This window comes from Chiloscyllium plagiosum, unplaced genomic scaffold, assembly GCF_037043375.1.
Source record: "Chiloscyllium plagiosum isolate Xiang-an unplaced genomic scaffold, Cpla_swu_hap1 HiC_scaffold_20, whole genome shotgun sequence".
Taxonomy (NCBI): Eukaryota; Metazoa; Chordata; class Chondrichthyes; order Orectolobiformes; family Hemiscylliidae; genus Chiloscyllium; species Chiloscyllium plagiosum.
In genome coordinates, this window is record NW_028270158.1 from 44,202,865 (window position 1) to 44,216,823 (window position 13,959).

Sequence of the window (13,959 nt, forward strand, 5' to 3'; positions counted from 1 at the left end):
CTTACAAAAGGAAAAGGATTATGGTCAGTCTATATTTGAGTTTCTCTATGCTCCTGACAGACACAAACATCAAAATGTTTAGAGAGCCAATACCGAGCTGCTAGTTTTTCTCTCTCTCTCTCCTTTCCCACTCTTCACACTACTAACCAAAACCCATCAGAATGAATTTAGAGTCATAGAGATGTACAGCATGGAAACAGACCCTTCGATCCAACCCGTCCATGCCGACCAGATATCCCAACCCAATCTAGTCCCACCTGCCAGCACTTGGCCCATTTCCCTCCAAACCCTTCCTATTCATACCAATCCAAATGCCTTTTAAATGTTGCAATTGTACCAGCCTCCACCACATCCTCTGGTAGCTCATTCTGTACACATACCACCATCTGTGTGAAAAAGGTCTCTTTTATATCTTTCCCCTCTCACCCAAAACCTATGCCCTCTAGTTCTGGACTCCCTAACTCCAGGGAAAAGACTTTGCCTATTTACCCTATCCATGCCCCTCATAATTTTGTAAGTCTCTATAAGATCACCCCTCAGCCTCCGACGCTCCAGGGAAAACCGCCCCAGCCTGTTCAGCCTCTCCCTATAGCTCAAATCCTCCAACCCTGGCAACATTGTAAATCTTTTCTGAGCCCTTTCAAGTTTCTCAACATCTTTCCGATAGGAAGGAGACCAGATTGCGTGCAATATTCCAACGGTGACCTAACCAATGTCCTGTGCAGTTGCAACATGATCTCCCAACTCCTGTACTCAATAATCTGACCAATAGAGTAACGCCGCCTTCATTATTCTATCTACCTGCGACTCCACTTTCAAGGAGCTATGAACCTGCACTCCAAGGTCTCTTTGTTCAGCAACACTCCCTAGGACCTTACCATTAAGTGTATAAGTCCTGCTAAGATTTGCTTTCCCAAAATGCAGCACTTTGCATTTATCTGAATTAAACTCCATCTGCCACTTCTCAGCCCATTGGCCCATCTGGTCAAGATCCTGTTATAATCTAAGGTAACCCTTTGCTGTCCACTACACCTCCAATTTTGGTATCATTTGCAAACTTACTAACTGTACCTCTTATGCTCGCATCCAAATCATTTATGTAAATGACAAAAAGTAGACCCAGCACCGATCCTTGTGGCACTCCACTGGTTACAGTCCTCCAGTCTGAAATACAACCCTCCACCACCCACCCTCTGTCTTCTACCTTTGAGCCAGTTCTGTATCCAAAGGGCTAGTTTTCCCTGTATTCCATGAGATCCAACCTTGCTAATCAGTCTTCCAGGGGGAACCTTGTCGAACGCCTTACTGAAGTCCATATAGATCACATCTACCGCACTGCACTCATAAATCCTCTTTGTTACTTCCTCAAAAAACTCAATCAAGTTTGTGAGACATGATTTCCCATGCACAAGGCCATATTGACTATCCCTAATCAGTCTTTGCCTTTCCAAGTACATGTACATCCTGTCCCTCAGGATTCCCTCTAACAACTTGCCCACCACCGAGGTCAGGCTCACCAGTCTATAGTTCCCTGGCTTGTCCTTACCACCCTTATCTGAGGAAAGACATTCTGGCTATTGAGGGAGTGCAGCGTAGGTTCACTAGGTCAATTCCTGGAATGGCGGGATTACCTTACGCTGAAAGACTGAAGCGACTGGGCTTGTATACCCTTGAGTTTAGAAGACTGAGAGGGGATCTGATTGAGGAGTATGAAAGGATTGGACACTCTGGCAGCAGGAAACATGTTTCCGCTGATGGGTGAGTGCCGACCCAGAGGACACAGCTTAAAAATACGGGGTAGACCATTTAGGACAGAGATGAGGAGAAACCTCTTCACCCAGAGAGTGGTGGCTTTGTGGAATGCTCTGCCCCAGAGGGCAATGGAGGCCCAGTCTCTGGATTCATTTAAGAAAGAGTTGGATAGAGCTCTCAAAGATAGTGGAATCAAGGGTTATGGAGATAAGGCAGGAACAGGATACTGATTAGGAATAATCAGCCATGATCATGTTGAATGGCGGTGCAGGCTCGAAGGGCTGAATGGCCTACTCCTGCACCTATTGTCTATTCTTAAACAGTGGCACCACATTAGCCAACCTCCAATCTTCTGGCACCTCACCTGTGACTATTGATGATGATACAGATACCTCAGCAAGATTTGTGTGGTGACATTTTATAATTATGTTGGATTGGGGTGGACAAAGTTAACAATCACAACACCAGATTATAGTGCAACAGGCTAGCTACCTGACGAAGCTCCAAAAGCTTATATTTCTAAATAAATCTGTTGGACTATAAGCTGGTGTTGTGTGATTTTTAACATTTAAAAATGATCACCATGGGGATCTAAGATGGCGGCGATCTGAGAAGATCACACTGCAGAGCTTCGCATCGCAGCAGGACCCAACCCGCCCAACCCAGGTCATCAGGATTTCTTGGGGCATTGGAAAGATTGTGGAGCCCCAAGAAACATTTAAAAATGGACTTACCTGTATTATCAGCTGTCCAGAAATGCCTAAAAAGGGAGGAGGAGCATCCGAGGCCGGGTCTGCAGCTCAGCCTGCAGCAGCCTTGGAGCCAATTACTCTCCAGGACCTGGTGAACCAGCTCTCAAAATCTCGCGAGATGCTGGGGAAAAAGATTGAAGAGAAGTTGGCTCCAGTCTCTCTCATGCTGCAGAAGAGGACGGATGAGGTGAAGCACAGGGTCACAGTGGTGGAAGCTGATGCCAGTTCATTCAAAGAAGAGATCCAAGCCCTGAAGACACAGGTTTGTAATTTGCGTGACCAAGTGGATGATCTTGAAAACGGGCAGGAGAAAAAACAATCGGATCATCAGTCTGTCTGAGGGTAAGGACAGTGAGCAGCCTGTGGAATTTGTTGAAGATTGGCTTCCGAAATTTCTTGACTTGTAGTCTGGCATGAGAGGATTGAAGATAGAGAGGGCTCACCGAGTCGCAGCGCGGAGGTCGGGTCTGGGTCAACGTCCTCATCCTTTCCTGGTGCGGTTCCATCATTACCGGGATAAGGAGAGAGTCATGGAGGCTTCCAGACTCCAGGGGAAGGATCCACAGGCCCTAATTTACGAGGGGTCTAAGATCATGTCTTTTCAGGACTTTTCAGCGGCGGTGATCCAGAAACGAAAATCATATGATAGTGTCAAGAGAAGATTTAAGGAGCTTGGGATTCAGTAGTCCCTGAGATATCCGGCAGTGCTTCAGATCACCTTAGATGGATCCATGCATCTCTTTGACACATCGGAGAAAGCAAGAGACTTTGTGGACAAACTAACCTAATTTAAACAATTGTATTGTGTATAAATATTGTTGCTTGGGTATGCGTTTATCATTCTGTAAAAGAAGTGGAGGAAATCCGGTTGGAGCTTTGTTTTTCCCCCTTTTTTTTCCTCTATTGATAATAATTTGGTTCAAACTATGTCTGGCAGTGGTTAAGATGTATATTTTAAATTTCTAAGTTAGGACATACCAAAGGATGGGTGGGGTATTTATTCCCTTTTTTTTATAAAAGAATGTTTTTTTTTATTCATATTGATATTCTAGGGGGGTGTTTATTCTTTTTAGCTTGTGCTTGCGATGCGGCTCTAGCTGGGAGAAGTGAAAGTGTTTGAGATGGTTAGATGCCTATTTATGGGCAGTTCGGGACGGGTAGTTGCCCCCTCCGGGCAGAGGGTGAGTTTCCCTACTCAGCGCTATTGGCGCTTTATATGTTGGTTTGTTTTCTGGTTTTGTTGTTTTTTATTTTTAATAATTTTGTATGTTTGTTAAATGTAGTGGTTTCAGTTTATGTAGTTTTTATATTTGGTGGACCATGCGACAGTAAGACTCAGCAGTTTGTGGTTCGGGTTCCTCCTCTCTGGAATTTAAATGTAATTGCAGAAGATTATGGCTAATGATTTGCTTAAATGGTGTACGAGGAATATCAAGGGAAGTCACTCACCAATTAAGAGGAAGAAGGTACTCTTGAGTCTTAGAAAGGAGAAGGTGGATATTGCTTTGTTACAGGAGACACATTTGAAAGACAAGGAGCATCTGAAATTACAGCAGAATGGCTTTGACCGAGTTTATTTTTCATTATTTAATACCAGAAGTAGGGGAGTGGCTATACTGGTTAGGAAAAATCTCTCATTTAAATTGTTGGAATGTGTTAAGGACACATACGGGAGGTTTGTACTTCTTAAAGCCGTGATAAATGGGGAAGAATATGGTATTTTAAATGTTTATTGTCCCCCAGCTCATCCTCTTAAATTCTTGGTAGATGCTTTTTCTAAACTGATAAGTCTTAAGTCTCAGCACATCATTATAGGGGGAGATTTTAACTGCCTCATGGACCCCACAGTATACAGGTTGCCTAAAGGTCCCTCAATACCCTCTGCACAAACTAAGCAGTTATTGGGTTTGTGTGGGGAATTAGGATTGGCGGACATCTGAAGGTGTCTCCACCCTACAGCTAGGGATTCCATGTTTTTCTCCAATCCGCATAGATGTCACACGAGGATCGATTTTTTTCTGACCCCTGCGGTAACCCTGGATCTGGTGCCATCCTGTACGATTGGTAATATTGCCATCTCTGATCATGGGAAGGAGGAGAAAGTGAGGTCTGCAGATGCTGGAGATCAGAGCTGAAATGTGTTGCTGGAAAAGCGCAGCAGGTCAGGCAGCATCCAAGGAGCAGGAGAATCGACGTTTAGGGCATAAGACTGAAGAAGGGCTTATGCCCGAAACGTCGATTCTCCTGCTCCTTGGATGCTGCCTGACCTGCTGCGCTTTTCCAGCAACACATTTTCAGCATCTCTGATCATGCTCCAGTGTACCTCATGGTTAAGATTAAGGATGTTACAGTGGATTCGAGGTACTGCCAATTGGACCCCTTTATTTTCATGGACAGTAAGTTTGTGGAGTATTTCTCTAGGGAATTTCGGGCAATCCTAGACGTCTACAAAGGCTCAGTTGATAGCTCATCTGTTCTCTGGGAAACTGCCAAAGCTTATGCCGGGGGTTAGTTATTTCATATTCCACCAGTAGGAAGCAGTAGAAGGGTGAGCAGCAATGTCTCCTTGAAGCACGGTTGAAGGCAGCCGAGAAGGCCTATTTTGACAGACACTCGTTGGTCCAACTACAGAGGATTATGGCACTGCAGTCTGCACTAAATTCCGTGCTCACGCAGACGGCAAAGAAGGAGCTGGCTTTTGCAAAGCAAAGGTTATATGAGCATGGTGACAAGCCAGGCAAATACTTAGCATACCTTGCCAGAAAGAGAAGTGCCCCACAAACCATTACAGCAATTAGGGAGGGGTCTGGGAACCTAACATGTGATTTTAAAAAGATTAATGTGGCGTTCCAGAGATTCTACTCTAAGTTATATCAGTCTGAGAATTGTGAGGAGAGGCAGGCCAAAATGGAGTTCTTTTTTAGAGATCTGAAGCTCCCGGGTGTGACTCCCGAACAACAGTCCTTTCTCAATGCCCCATTATCATAGCAAGAAGTGCAGGAAGCTGTGAGGCAGCTTCAGAGTGGAAAGGCGCCCCGTCCTGATGGACTTCCCAGTGAATTCTATAAGGAATTTATAAGTATACTGTCAGGCCCAATGCTGAATATGTTTAATGATTCATACAGTCATGGTTGTCTCCCACCATCTCTGAGAGAGGCCAATATTTCACTTATCCTTAAAAAAGGGAAGGATCCGGAAGACCATGCATCATACAGGCCCATCTCGCTCTTAAATGTGGACTTTAAGATCCTCTCTAAGGCTCTTGCATTCAGGCTGGAGACTGTGTTACCCTGTATTATTAAAGAGGATCAGAGGGGCTTCATAAAGGGTCGCAGATGCTTCAATAATGTTAGGAGGCTGCTTAACATAATTCATGCATACCAACAGCAGTCAATACAGGGATTGGTGATTTCTTTAGTTGCAGAGAAGGCATTTGACCGAGTTGAGTGGCCGTACCTTTTCTATACTCTAGACCGGTTTGGTCTGGGCGAAGTTTTCATAAGATGGGTAAAGGTTCTCTCGCGGCTGTCATTACCAATGGGGTACGATCAAGCAATTTTAATATTTCTAGGGGCAGCCACCAGGGCTGTCCCCTTTCACCATTACTTTTTACGTTGGTGATTGAACCATTGGCGGAGGCCATTCGTGGGATCTCAATATATCAGCTCTAGAAGTGGGGTCAAAATTACATAAGATCTCGCTGTATGCAGATGATGTTCTAATTTTCTTGACAAATCCAGCAGTTTCAGTGCCTTGCTTAATACAATGCATTCACGCGTTTGGCGCATTTTCAGGGTATAAGATTAATTTTGCTAAATCAGAGGCTACGCCTATGGGTGGTCTTACGAAAGAGTTGGCTCTTGAGAGTGACTATAGATTCCCATTTAGGTAGTCACAGGGGGGTTTTGTGTATTTGGGCATATTCATTACTGCAGTTCTGGATTGGCTGTTCAAAGCCAATTTTACTCAATTATTTGAAAAAATTAAACAAGATCTCCAAAGATGGGAGGCACTTCCAGTCTCATGGTTGGGTCGGATACCGCTTATTAAGATGAATATTCTCCCTCCTTTGCTATACCCTATATGGATGCTCCCCCTGATTTTCAATAAACAAACAGTCAGGAGACTGAACGGTTGGTTCAGTTCCTTTATCTGGCACCGTAAACGGCCCCTCATTAAATTAGCCAAACTGCAGTTGCCTCACAGATTGGGGGGAGTAGACTTTCCAGACATTAAAAATGACCAATTAAGCTCGCTTTTGACCTACGTGAGTGATGGGGACCCTCTTTCAATATGGCTAGATATCGAAGCCTCCCAGACAAGGTGCCCCCTTGCCAGTTTGCTGTTTTTGGACAAGGTGAGGACAGTTAGGGAATATTGCCATAACCCAATAGTCATCAATACTGTTAAAGTATGGAGGGCAATTCAGCAGAGGGAAGGTAATATTGGCAAAACATCTTTGTTTACACCTTTAGTGGGTATGCTGGGTTTTCAACCGGATATGATAGATTCAGGATTTAAATATTGGACAGCTAGGGGTATATCTTGCATGGGTGATTTATTTGAGGGAGATATAATGATGTCCTTCGATCAGTTAGTACGGAAGTACAAGTTACCTAATAGAGACCTCTTTCGTTTTTTTCAAGTTAGGGATTTTATTCAAAAAAAGACCACACTTTTGACTGATCCTTACAAATCTGACATAGAAAGAGGGATACTAAGGGCTAAGAGTACACTCTCTGTCAGTACTTTATATCACCAATTGGGGGGTGCCACCTCAGATGAGTCTGATCGACTCTGCAAGATGTGGGAAAGAGAGCTGGGTGTTGACGTTTCTTCAGAGGCATGGGAGGATATTTGGGAGAATGCAAGGAAGATATCAATTTGCAATAGTTTGCTTTACAGTTGAAGATTCTCCACAGGGTCCACTTAGCCCCAAACCGTTTATCAAAATTTAAACCAGGGGTATCTTCAGCATGTCCCAAGTGCAAGGTCTGCACGGGCACTCCTACCCATTGTCTTTGGTCTTGTGACAGGCTTCAAACCTATTGGAGCGCTGTGGCAGGTGCAATGGAGAGGATTTTAGGTGTAGGGATGGAGAAGCACCCTATTTCTCTCCTTTTGGGCCTACCCATTGTATTTCCTGCAGACGTGCATAAGAAAAACTTTTCAATATTCTTACATTCTGTGCAAGGAAGAATATCTTGCTAGGTTGGATATCCGAAAAACCCCCAGGCCTGTCGGGTTGGCGGAAGATTGTTATGGAGCATATTCCCTGGATTTTGTCGCAAATATGGTACACCACAAAACTGAGAATTTTTACAAGACATGGCAACCCTTTTTGAAATACCTGGACACAGATTTATCTGCCACACTAACAAGGGCTTTTCTATAGCCGTAATGATTGTTTTTCATGAGTCCAATATCCAGGGAGGAGGAACTGTGAATGTATGACTGTTTTGTTTGGCTGGGCTGAGTTATTACTATTTATTTGTTTGTTGTTAGGTATTTATTTATTTAGTTAAATAGCTAGTTTAGGTTTTTTTCTTAATTTTATACTTCTCTATATATGTTCATACATTCGTATAGGAGGGTGGGTTGGGGAATTTCTTTTATAATTTGGGTTTAGTTTTGTACTGTTTTGAATTGCATTGTTTTGTATTTGTTGTAATATTTAAAAATCTATTTGTACTTAATAAAAATATATTATATAAAAAAATGATCACCACTGCCATTATCCCTCATCCATCGTTCGTGCTCACAAAACAAGGTCTTCAGTTTAAGAGCTTGAGTTCTTGACCTGGGAGCTCTCGCATATTCAAACAGCGCGCCTCCCTGGAAGCCCGGAGTAGCCAATCAGGAGCACTTTCGCCGACCCACCAATCAGGGCAGTGAACTGCGAACCAATCGGAGCCGCGGAAAACTGTCCAATGCCAAACTGGTTTGCGGGAGAAAAGTCACAGCCGGGAGCGGAAATCTCCGGGACACAGGAAGTCAATGGCAATGAGTGTCTCTGAGGCTGGATACAGAAATACAGCTTGAGTTTGGGATGTAGCCTTTCTGATGGGGTCCGTGCAGGCAGAGGTGGAGAGAGCATCCTGAACGCGTCTGCTGCAAGTTCAGCTTCTCTGCAGCCCCTGTTGATCCGGGAGCCCCGACAAAGAGGGGGAAGGGACGGGTCTCCTGTGAGAGGGGTTCCCTTGGAGTTCTCGGGACCAGACGGGGTAAGGGGTGGGTGGGTGTTTGCCCCATTCCCCCTCCCCCGCCGGAATTCCCAGAACGGCTGTGAAGCGAGTGCTGCTCCTGTTCTGCTACTTTGTTGCACTCTTGCAACTGAGGAAAATGTGGAGCAGTAAATACCTGCGGAGCCCCCTGTCCCGTTCGTTGCTCAGCAACATGAGGCAGCAAGGCGATGAAGAACACAAGTCCCAGGTAAAGCAATTTGTTTGGTTGGGAATAGGAAGCTGTTTTGACCAAGAGGGAAAAAAAATTTGGCCGTGCTATAGAAACCTTGTTGCAATCCATTTCTTAATGCACCTTTATTATTCTTCAATTGTCAAATTATCGTTTCATGGGGGTAGTAGAGGTAGTTATCTGCCTTGATTGAAGCAGGCTCGATAGGCTAAGTGGTCTACTTTTCCCACATTTTATAGTCCTGTGAGATAGATACTTGTAGTTTGACGTTCCACTCCAGAAAGTTGTGTACAATCTTGGATGATCCAGTGCTGTTCTGGGTTGGGGGGGGGGGGGGGGGGGCAGAGGGCCAGCCTTTGGGATCGGATTAGGGTGTTGGCAGAGGGCAGGCTGTGAGGTAGGATGGTGGCAGTTTGGTGCAGAAATGGCTGCCTGTAATTCTTGCTAGTGCAATAGCTGTCACAACACTTCAGTTACAAAAATAAATTGCTGTAGAAATTCACCGGGTCTGGCAGCAATTGTGGAGAGAAAGTAGAGTTAATGTTTCGAGTCCAGTGATGATCAATCTTCAGAGCTTTGAGGAAGTTCAGAGGAAGAGTCGCTGTACCCAAAACATTGTCCTATTGGACCCCAGACCTATGTTGTATAGTTTAAAGAATTGAATTTGAATTCTACTAACTGCTGTAGAAGGATGTGAGTTTATATCCCAAAGCCTTGACCTGGGCCTCTGGATTGCTAATCCAGTGACATTACTTCTTTACCACAATCTCCTCCATCCACCTATACTGGTGGCACTAGGGATTGTCCCACTGTCTTCAACAGGTCAATACACTAGTGCACCCTTAAACTGAGAAGATAATCATTAAATCAAATACAAAAATCTAATGGAAATAGAATAAACTTCTAATATGCTATTGATCGTGCACTCTGTGCTCTTGACTGCCACTTATTCTCAGGATGCTTCTAACATAGCAGTGGTCATCACATAGTCCTTCTCCAAGATTCCAGGACAAAAATAGGATTTCAAAGAGGTGGATATAGTGACTCCTCAGCCACTTCCTACACTTTTACTGTAGTCAATCATCCAATGATTAGACCTGGATCAAAATAAGATATTTTTATCAGTGACCAGAAGTGAGGATGAGAGGTTCATTTTAAGGAACATCTTAAAGGATATAAGAAAGAAAGTTGTTTTGGGAGAAAATACCAAAGCTTAGGGTACGGACAGCTGAAGGCACAACTACCAGTGATGGAGAGAGATATTAAAATCCAGGAGGTGCAGCAAGAGACCAAAATTGGAATTCAGAGTTTGAGGTCTGAAGTTGCTTGCAGAGGTAGAGTGTGTGAGATGAGGCAATGGAGGGATTTGTAAACCAGGCCAATAGTTTTAAAGTTGAAGCATTGTTTAGTCAAGAGTGAATATACAATAATGCTGACGATTGGGTGCAAGTAAAGATATGGCCAGCAAAATATTGAAAGAGCTCAAGTTTACCGATGGTGTGAGATGGAAGAATAGCCAGGCATAGGAATAATCAAATTTTGGAGGTAACAAAGGAAAAGGAGATTTTTGTAACAATTGTTTGTAGCATGTGTAATGAACAGTAATTTCTATTGAGGGTGCTGATGTTATTGTCTTTTTGTTTGCAGTGGTACACCTGTGACATGGAACTGCTGCCAACATGTCTGCAGCAACTGTTTGTTCAGAGTTATCTAGACGTGGGGACACGTGCGTTTCTCAGGCAGTGCTCGGAGAAATCCAGCTGGCTTTTTGTTCAGATTTATTACTCCCTTGTCACCTCTGTGTTTGGTCTGTTCATGTCCAAGACCTCCATCAATGGGTAAAAGGATTAATTTTTTTTTAAATTGTACTTTCACTTTTCTTACAAAGCTGCCTGATATTGGTGGCAATTCTCATCCCAGGGTGAGGTGTCTCCCAACTCCCCCACCATCAGAGATCATGAGTGTTGTGAAAGCCAAATAAAAGCATGATGTCCTTTTTAAGCTGAAAACGTTAATGAAAATTGATCTGCTCTGGAGAACAGACAATTGGCACTCTTTTGGTACGTTTTGAAGGTGGCCAGAGGAGTTCTGTCTTGGAGTCCTGGTCAATATTTATCTCTCAACTCACCCCAGTTGTTGTTGTTGTTGTTGTTGTTGTTGCCAAGTCCGATTCCAAACTGAAACTTGAGTTGATAGACACTTTATTAATATGATCTTTCACTGAAACCCAAATTACAATACTGCAGGTTCGGGTTTAACAATAAAACAAGTTTATTAGGCAAAAATAATGAAGATAAAATGTAACACATTGAAGATTTTGAATTATAAGATAAACTAGAATCCCATTAATCTCAAAAACCACTCCTTTATACCGGAGAGAATTTCCTTCTCTTTTATCTATATGGCATAATTTAACAGTGGCTTTGGTTCCCTCTCTTGAGAATCTGATAGCCTCTTCCTGGAGCCTTCAGACAATAGATTTTAGACTTTCTCAGCCTCAAATAACCCTTTGAGTTTTAATTGAACACTTCTCGTCTGGAACTTTTAAAATAAACTCATCATACTGAGATACCCTCTTTAAAATTACCTGCCTTTCTCAGGAGCAACTGAAAGACTTCTACACACTGCCCCAAATTGAAACTCAAAAGTATTTTTTTTTTTCAAGCTGTGGATGTTTCACCTGTGGACAAAAAAATCCGGTGTCTTCTATTTGAAAGTCTAATGCACTACACTGTTCACTTCATTTGCTTGCACTCTCTCCCCCACTGTAAACAGAACTCATTACTCTCTATGAAGTGTCTCTCTAATATTGTGATTTAAAAGAAATTGTCATGCCTACAGAAATTACAAGTTAATCATTAGACCCCTTCAGATGTACTGAAAATTAATGTCACTAGTTCAAAATTCAAAAATCCAAACTAATGATATTAAAGTCTACAAAAATCACATATGTAGCATTAACATGATGAAAACCAGATTATCTGTTCATAGAATCATATTTTTAATAACACAGAAGGAGGTTATTTACCCCTTATGTTGGTCCTGACTCTCCACAAGAGCAGGTCACCAAGTATCATACCTCTGCAGTTCCTCCAGTGACTTTGTGTTAAAACCCTGGAACTGCTATTTTGATCAAGGCATTTTTTTTCAAACCTTTGTGTCGAATGATTGACTTAAATTGATTGTTAAATGCAGATATAGAGTTATGGCGATGTACAGCACGGAACTGTTCTAATCAACCTATTTGGATTCTGGATCTAGATCCTAAATGCGTTCTTCCTCCTCAAAAATCTTTAAAATGCATGTTACTAGCCAGGCATGTATTGCCAGAACACTCTGCAGAAATGCTCCTTGAAATTTTATTGATCTTCACAGGATACATGTACCATCTGCTGAGAGATTTCAGAATCAATTTTTTTTTTTGTCTAAGGCACTAAGACCAGTTAAACACAGCAACACAAATCAGCTGTTTCACTGTGATCTTGGACTTCCTACTGGGAGGGCATTGACCCAATGTTGTGGAAAGTTCTGCTGGTGATTTACCTGTGGTTTAATTTGTATTTCTATTTTACAATAGGTTTAGCATATAATTATAGAGGCTTATAAAATCATGAGGGGTATAGATAAGCTAAATGGCAGTTGTCTTTTTCTAAAGTTTGGGATTTCAAGACTGTGCGGGGGCGCATATTTTTAAGGTGAGAATAGAAAGATTTAAAAAATACATGAAGGCCAATTTTTTTACATGGGGGGACTGGTTTAGTTTTGGATTATGGTCTGGTTGGATGGAAGGTTCTGTTTTCCATGCTGTATGATTCTGTGAGTATATTTGAGAATTTTTATTTTCTATTTATTTGTTCTCTGGGTGTACTGACCTGGTTTTTAAAAAAAAGTCCTTGGGGCAAGAAATATTTTTGAGTTAACCATATCATGGGGGGATAGAGACTATATGGACACTGGGTCAGGTGACAAGACAATAATTAAACCAGCTGCTGACAGGGTAGGTAGTAACTCTTAGAGTTGTCAAATTAATTTCTTCAAGGTGAAGTTTGAATTGATGACTTTTGGACTGTCAGTTCAGCACTGTGAACAGCCACATACCAATAGTGTTAGGTAAGGGGTAAATGTATGGGTGGGTTGCGCTTCGGTGGGTCGGTGTGGACTTGTTGGGCTGAAGGGCCTGTTTCCACACTGTAATGTAATCTAATCTAATCATACCAAACAGGTACATCTTATTGATTACTAAACAGAAATAGAGACATTGCAAGAGGTTAGTATCAGAATTCAAATGAAAGACTGTTAGGAAAGACTGAACAAGTTGGAGCTCACTTCTCCAGAAAAGAGATGGCTGAGGTTTGAACTGATCTTTAGAATTCTGAGGGTGTTTAACAGGATAATGGCTTTTCTGCTTGTGGGTAGTCTAAAAGAGGGTGCCAGATGTAAACAGCACGTAGTAATAAATCCAATAGAGATTTCAGGAGAAACCTCCTTAGCTAGAAATGGGGTGAGACGATAGGACCCATTACCAGAAAGTATTGTTTAGATAAATAGGCAAGATGCTTTTAAGGGGAGAGGCAATAGTGGGATACAGAGTGTGAGGTGAAGAGAGAATGGAGGAAACTCATGGCCTGGACCAATGGGTTGAGAGGCCTATTTCTGTGCTGTGCATTCTATATCTCTTTCTCTTCATTGATCCAGGCTGCTGGGGAGGGGATCGATGTTTGTCTTCTCTGAGGAGCAATTTCTTCAACTGCTCAGAGTGGGACCAGACTGGCGGGCAGCCAGAGTGCTTGATCTTGGGGCTGGAGACGGAGAGGTTACTAAAATCATCAGCCCCCATTTTGAAGAGGTCTACGTGACTGAAGTATCTCCCACCATGAAATGGCAACTTAAAAAGAAACAGTACAGGTAAAATAAAAACTTCCATCCTTGTACGTAGCAGGAGTTCTACAGAAGCATCTGTTTAGCTAGCTAATATTTAAAATACTATCTATCCCTGTTTGCTGGTCATGATTTTCATGTAGCTGAGTAATGTGCTGAACTA

General features: G+C 42.7%; 1 protein-coding gene across 1 annotated transcript in view; it reads left to right on the top strand.

Moving 5' to 3' along the window:
* The first annotated feature begins 8,468 nt into the window (after window positions 1-8,468).
* The window catches only part of mettl9 (methyltransferase 9, His-X-His N1-histidine), a 32,284-nt gene continuing 26,793 nt past the window's right edge, over window positions 8,469-13,959 (top strand). Inside the window, exons 1-3 of the mRNA XM_043711397.2 lie at window positions 8,469-8,936; window positions 10,566-10,756; window positions 13,614-13,823. Of these exons, the coding sequence (XP_043567332.1) occupies window positions 8,847-8,936; window positions 10,566-10,756; window positions 13,614-13,823 (491 nt within the window). The 5' untranslated portion in view covers window positions 8,469-8,846. The remainder of the gene's footprint in view (window positions 8,937-10,565; window positions 10,757-13,613; window positions 13,824-13,959) is intronic.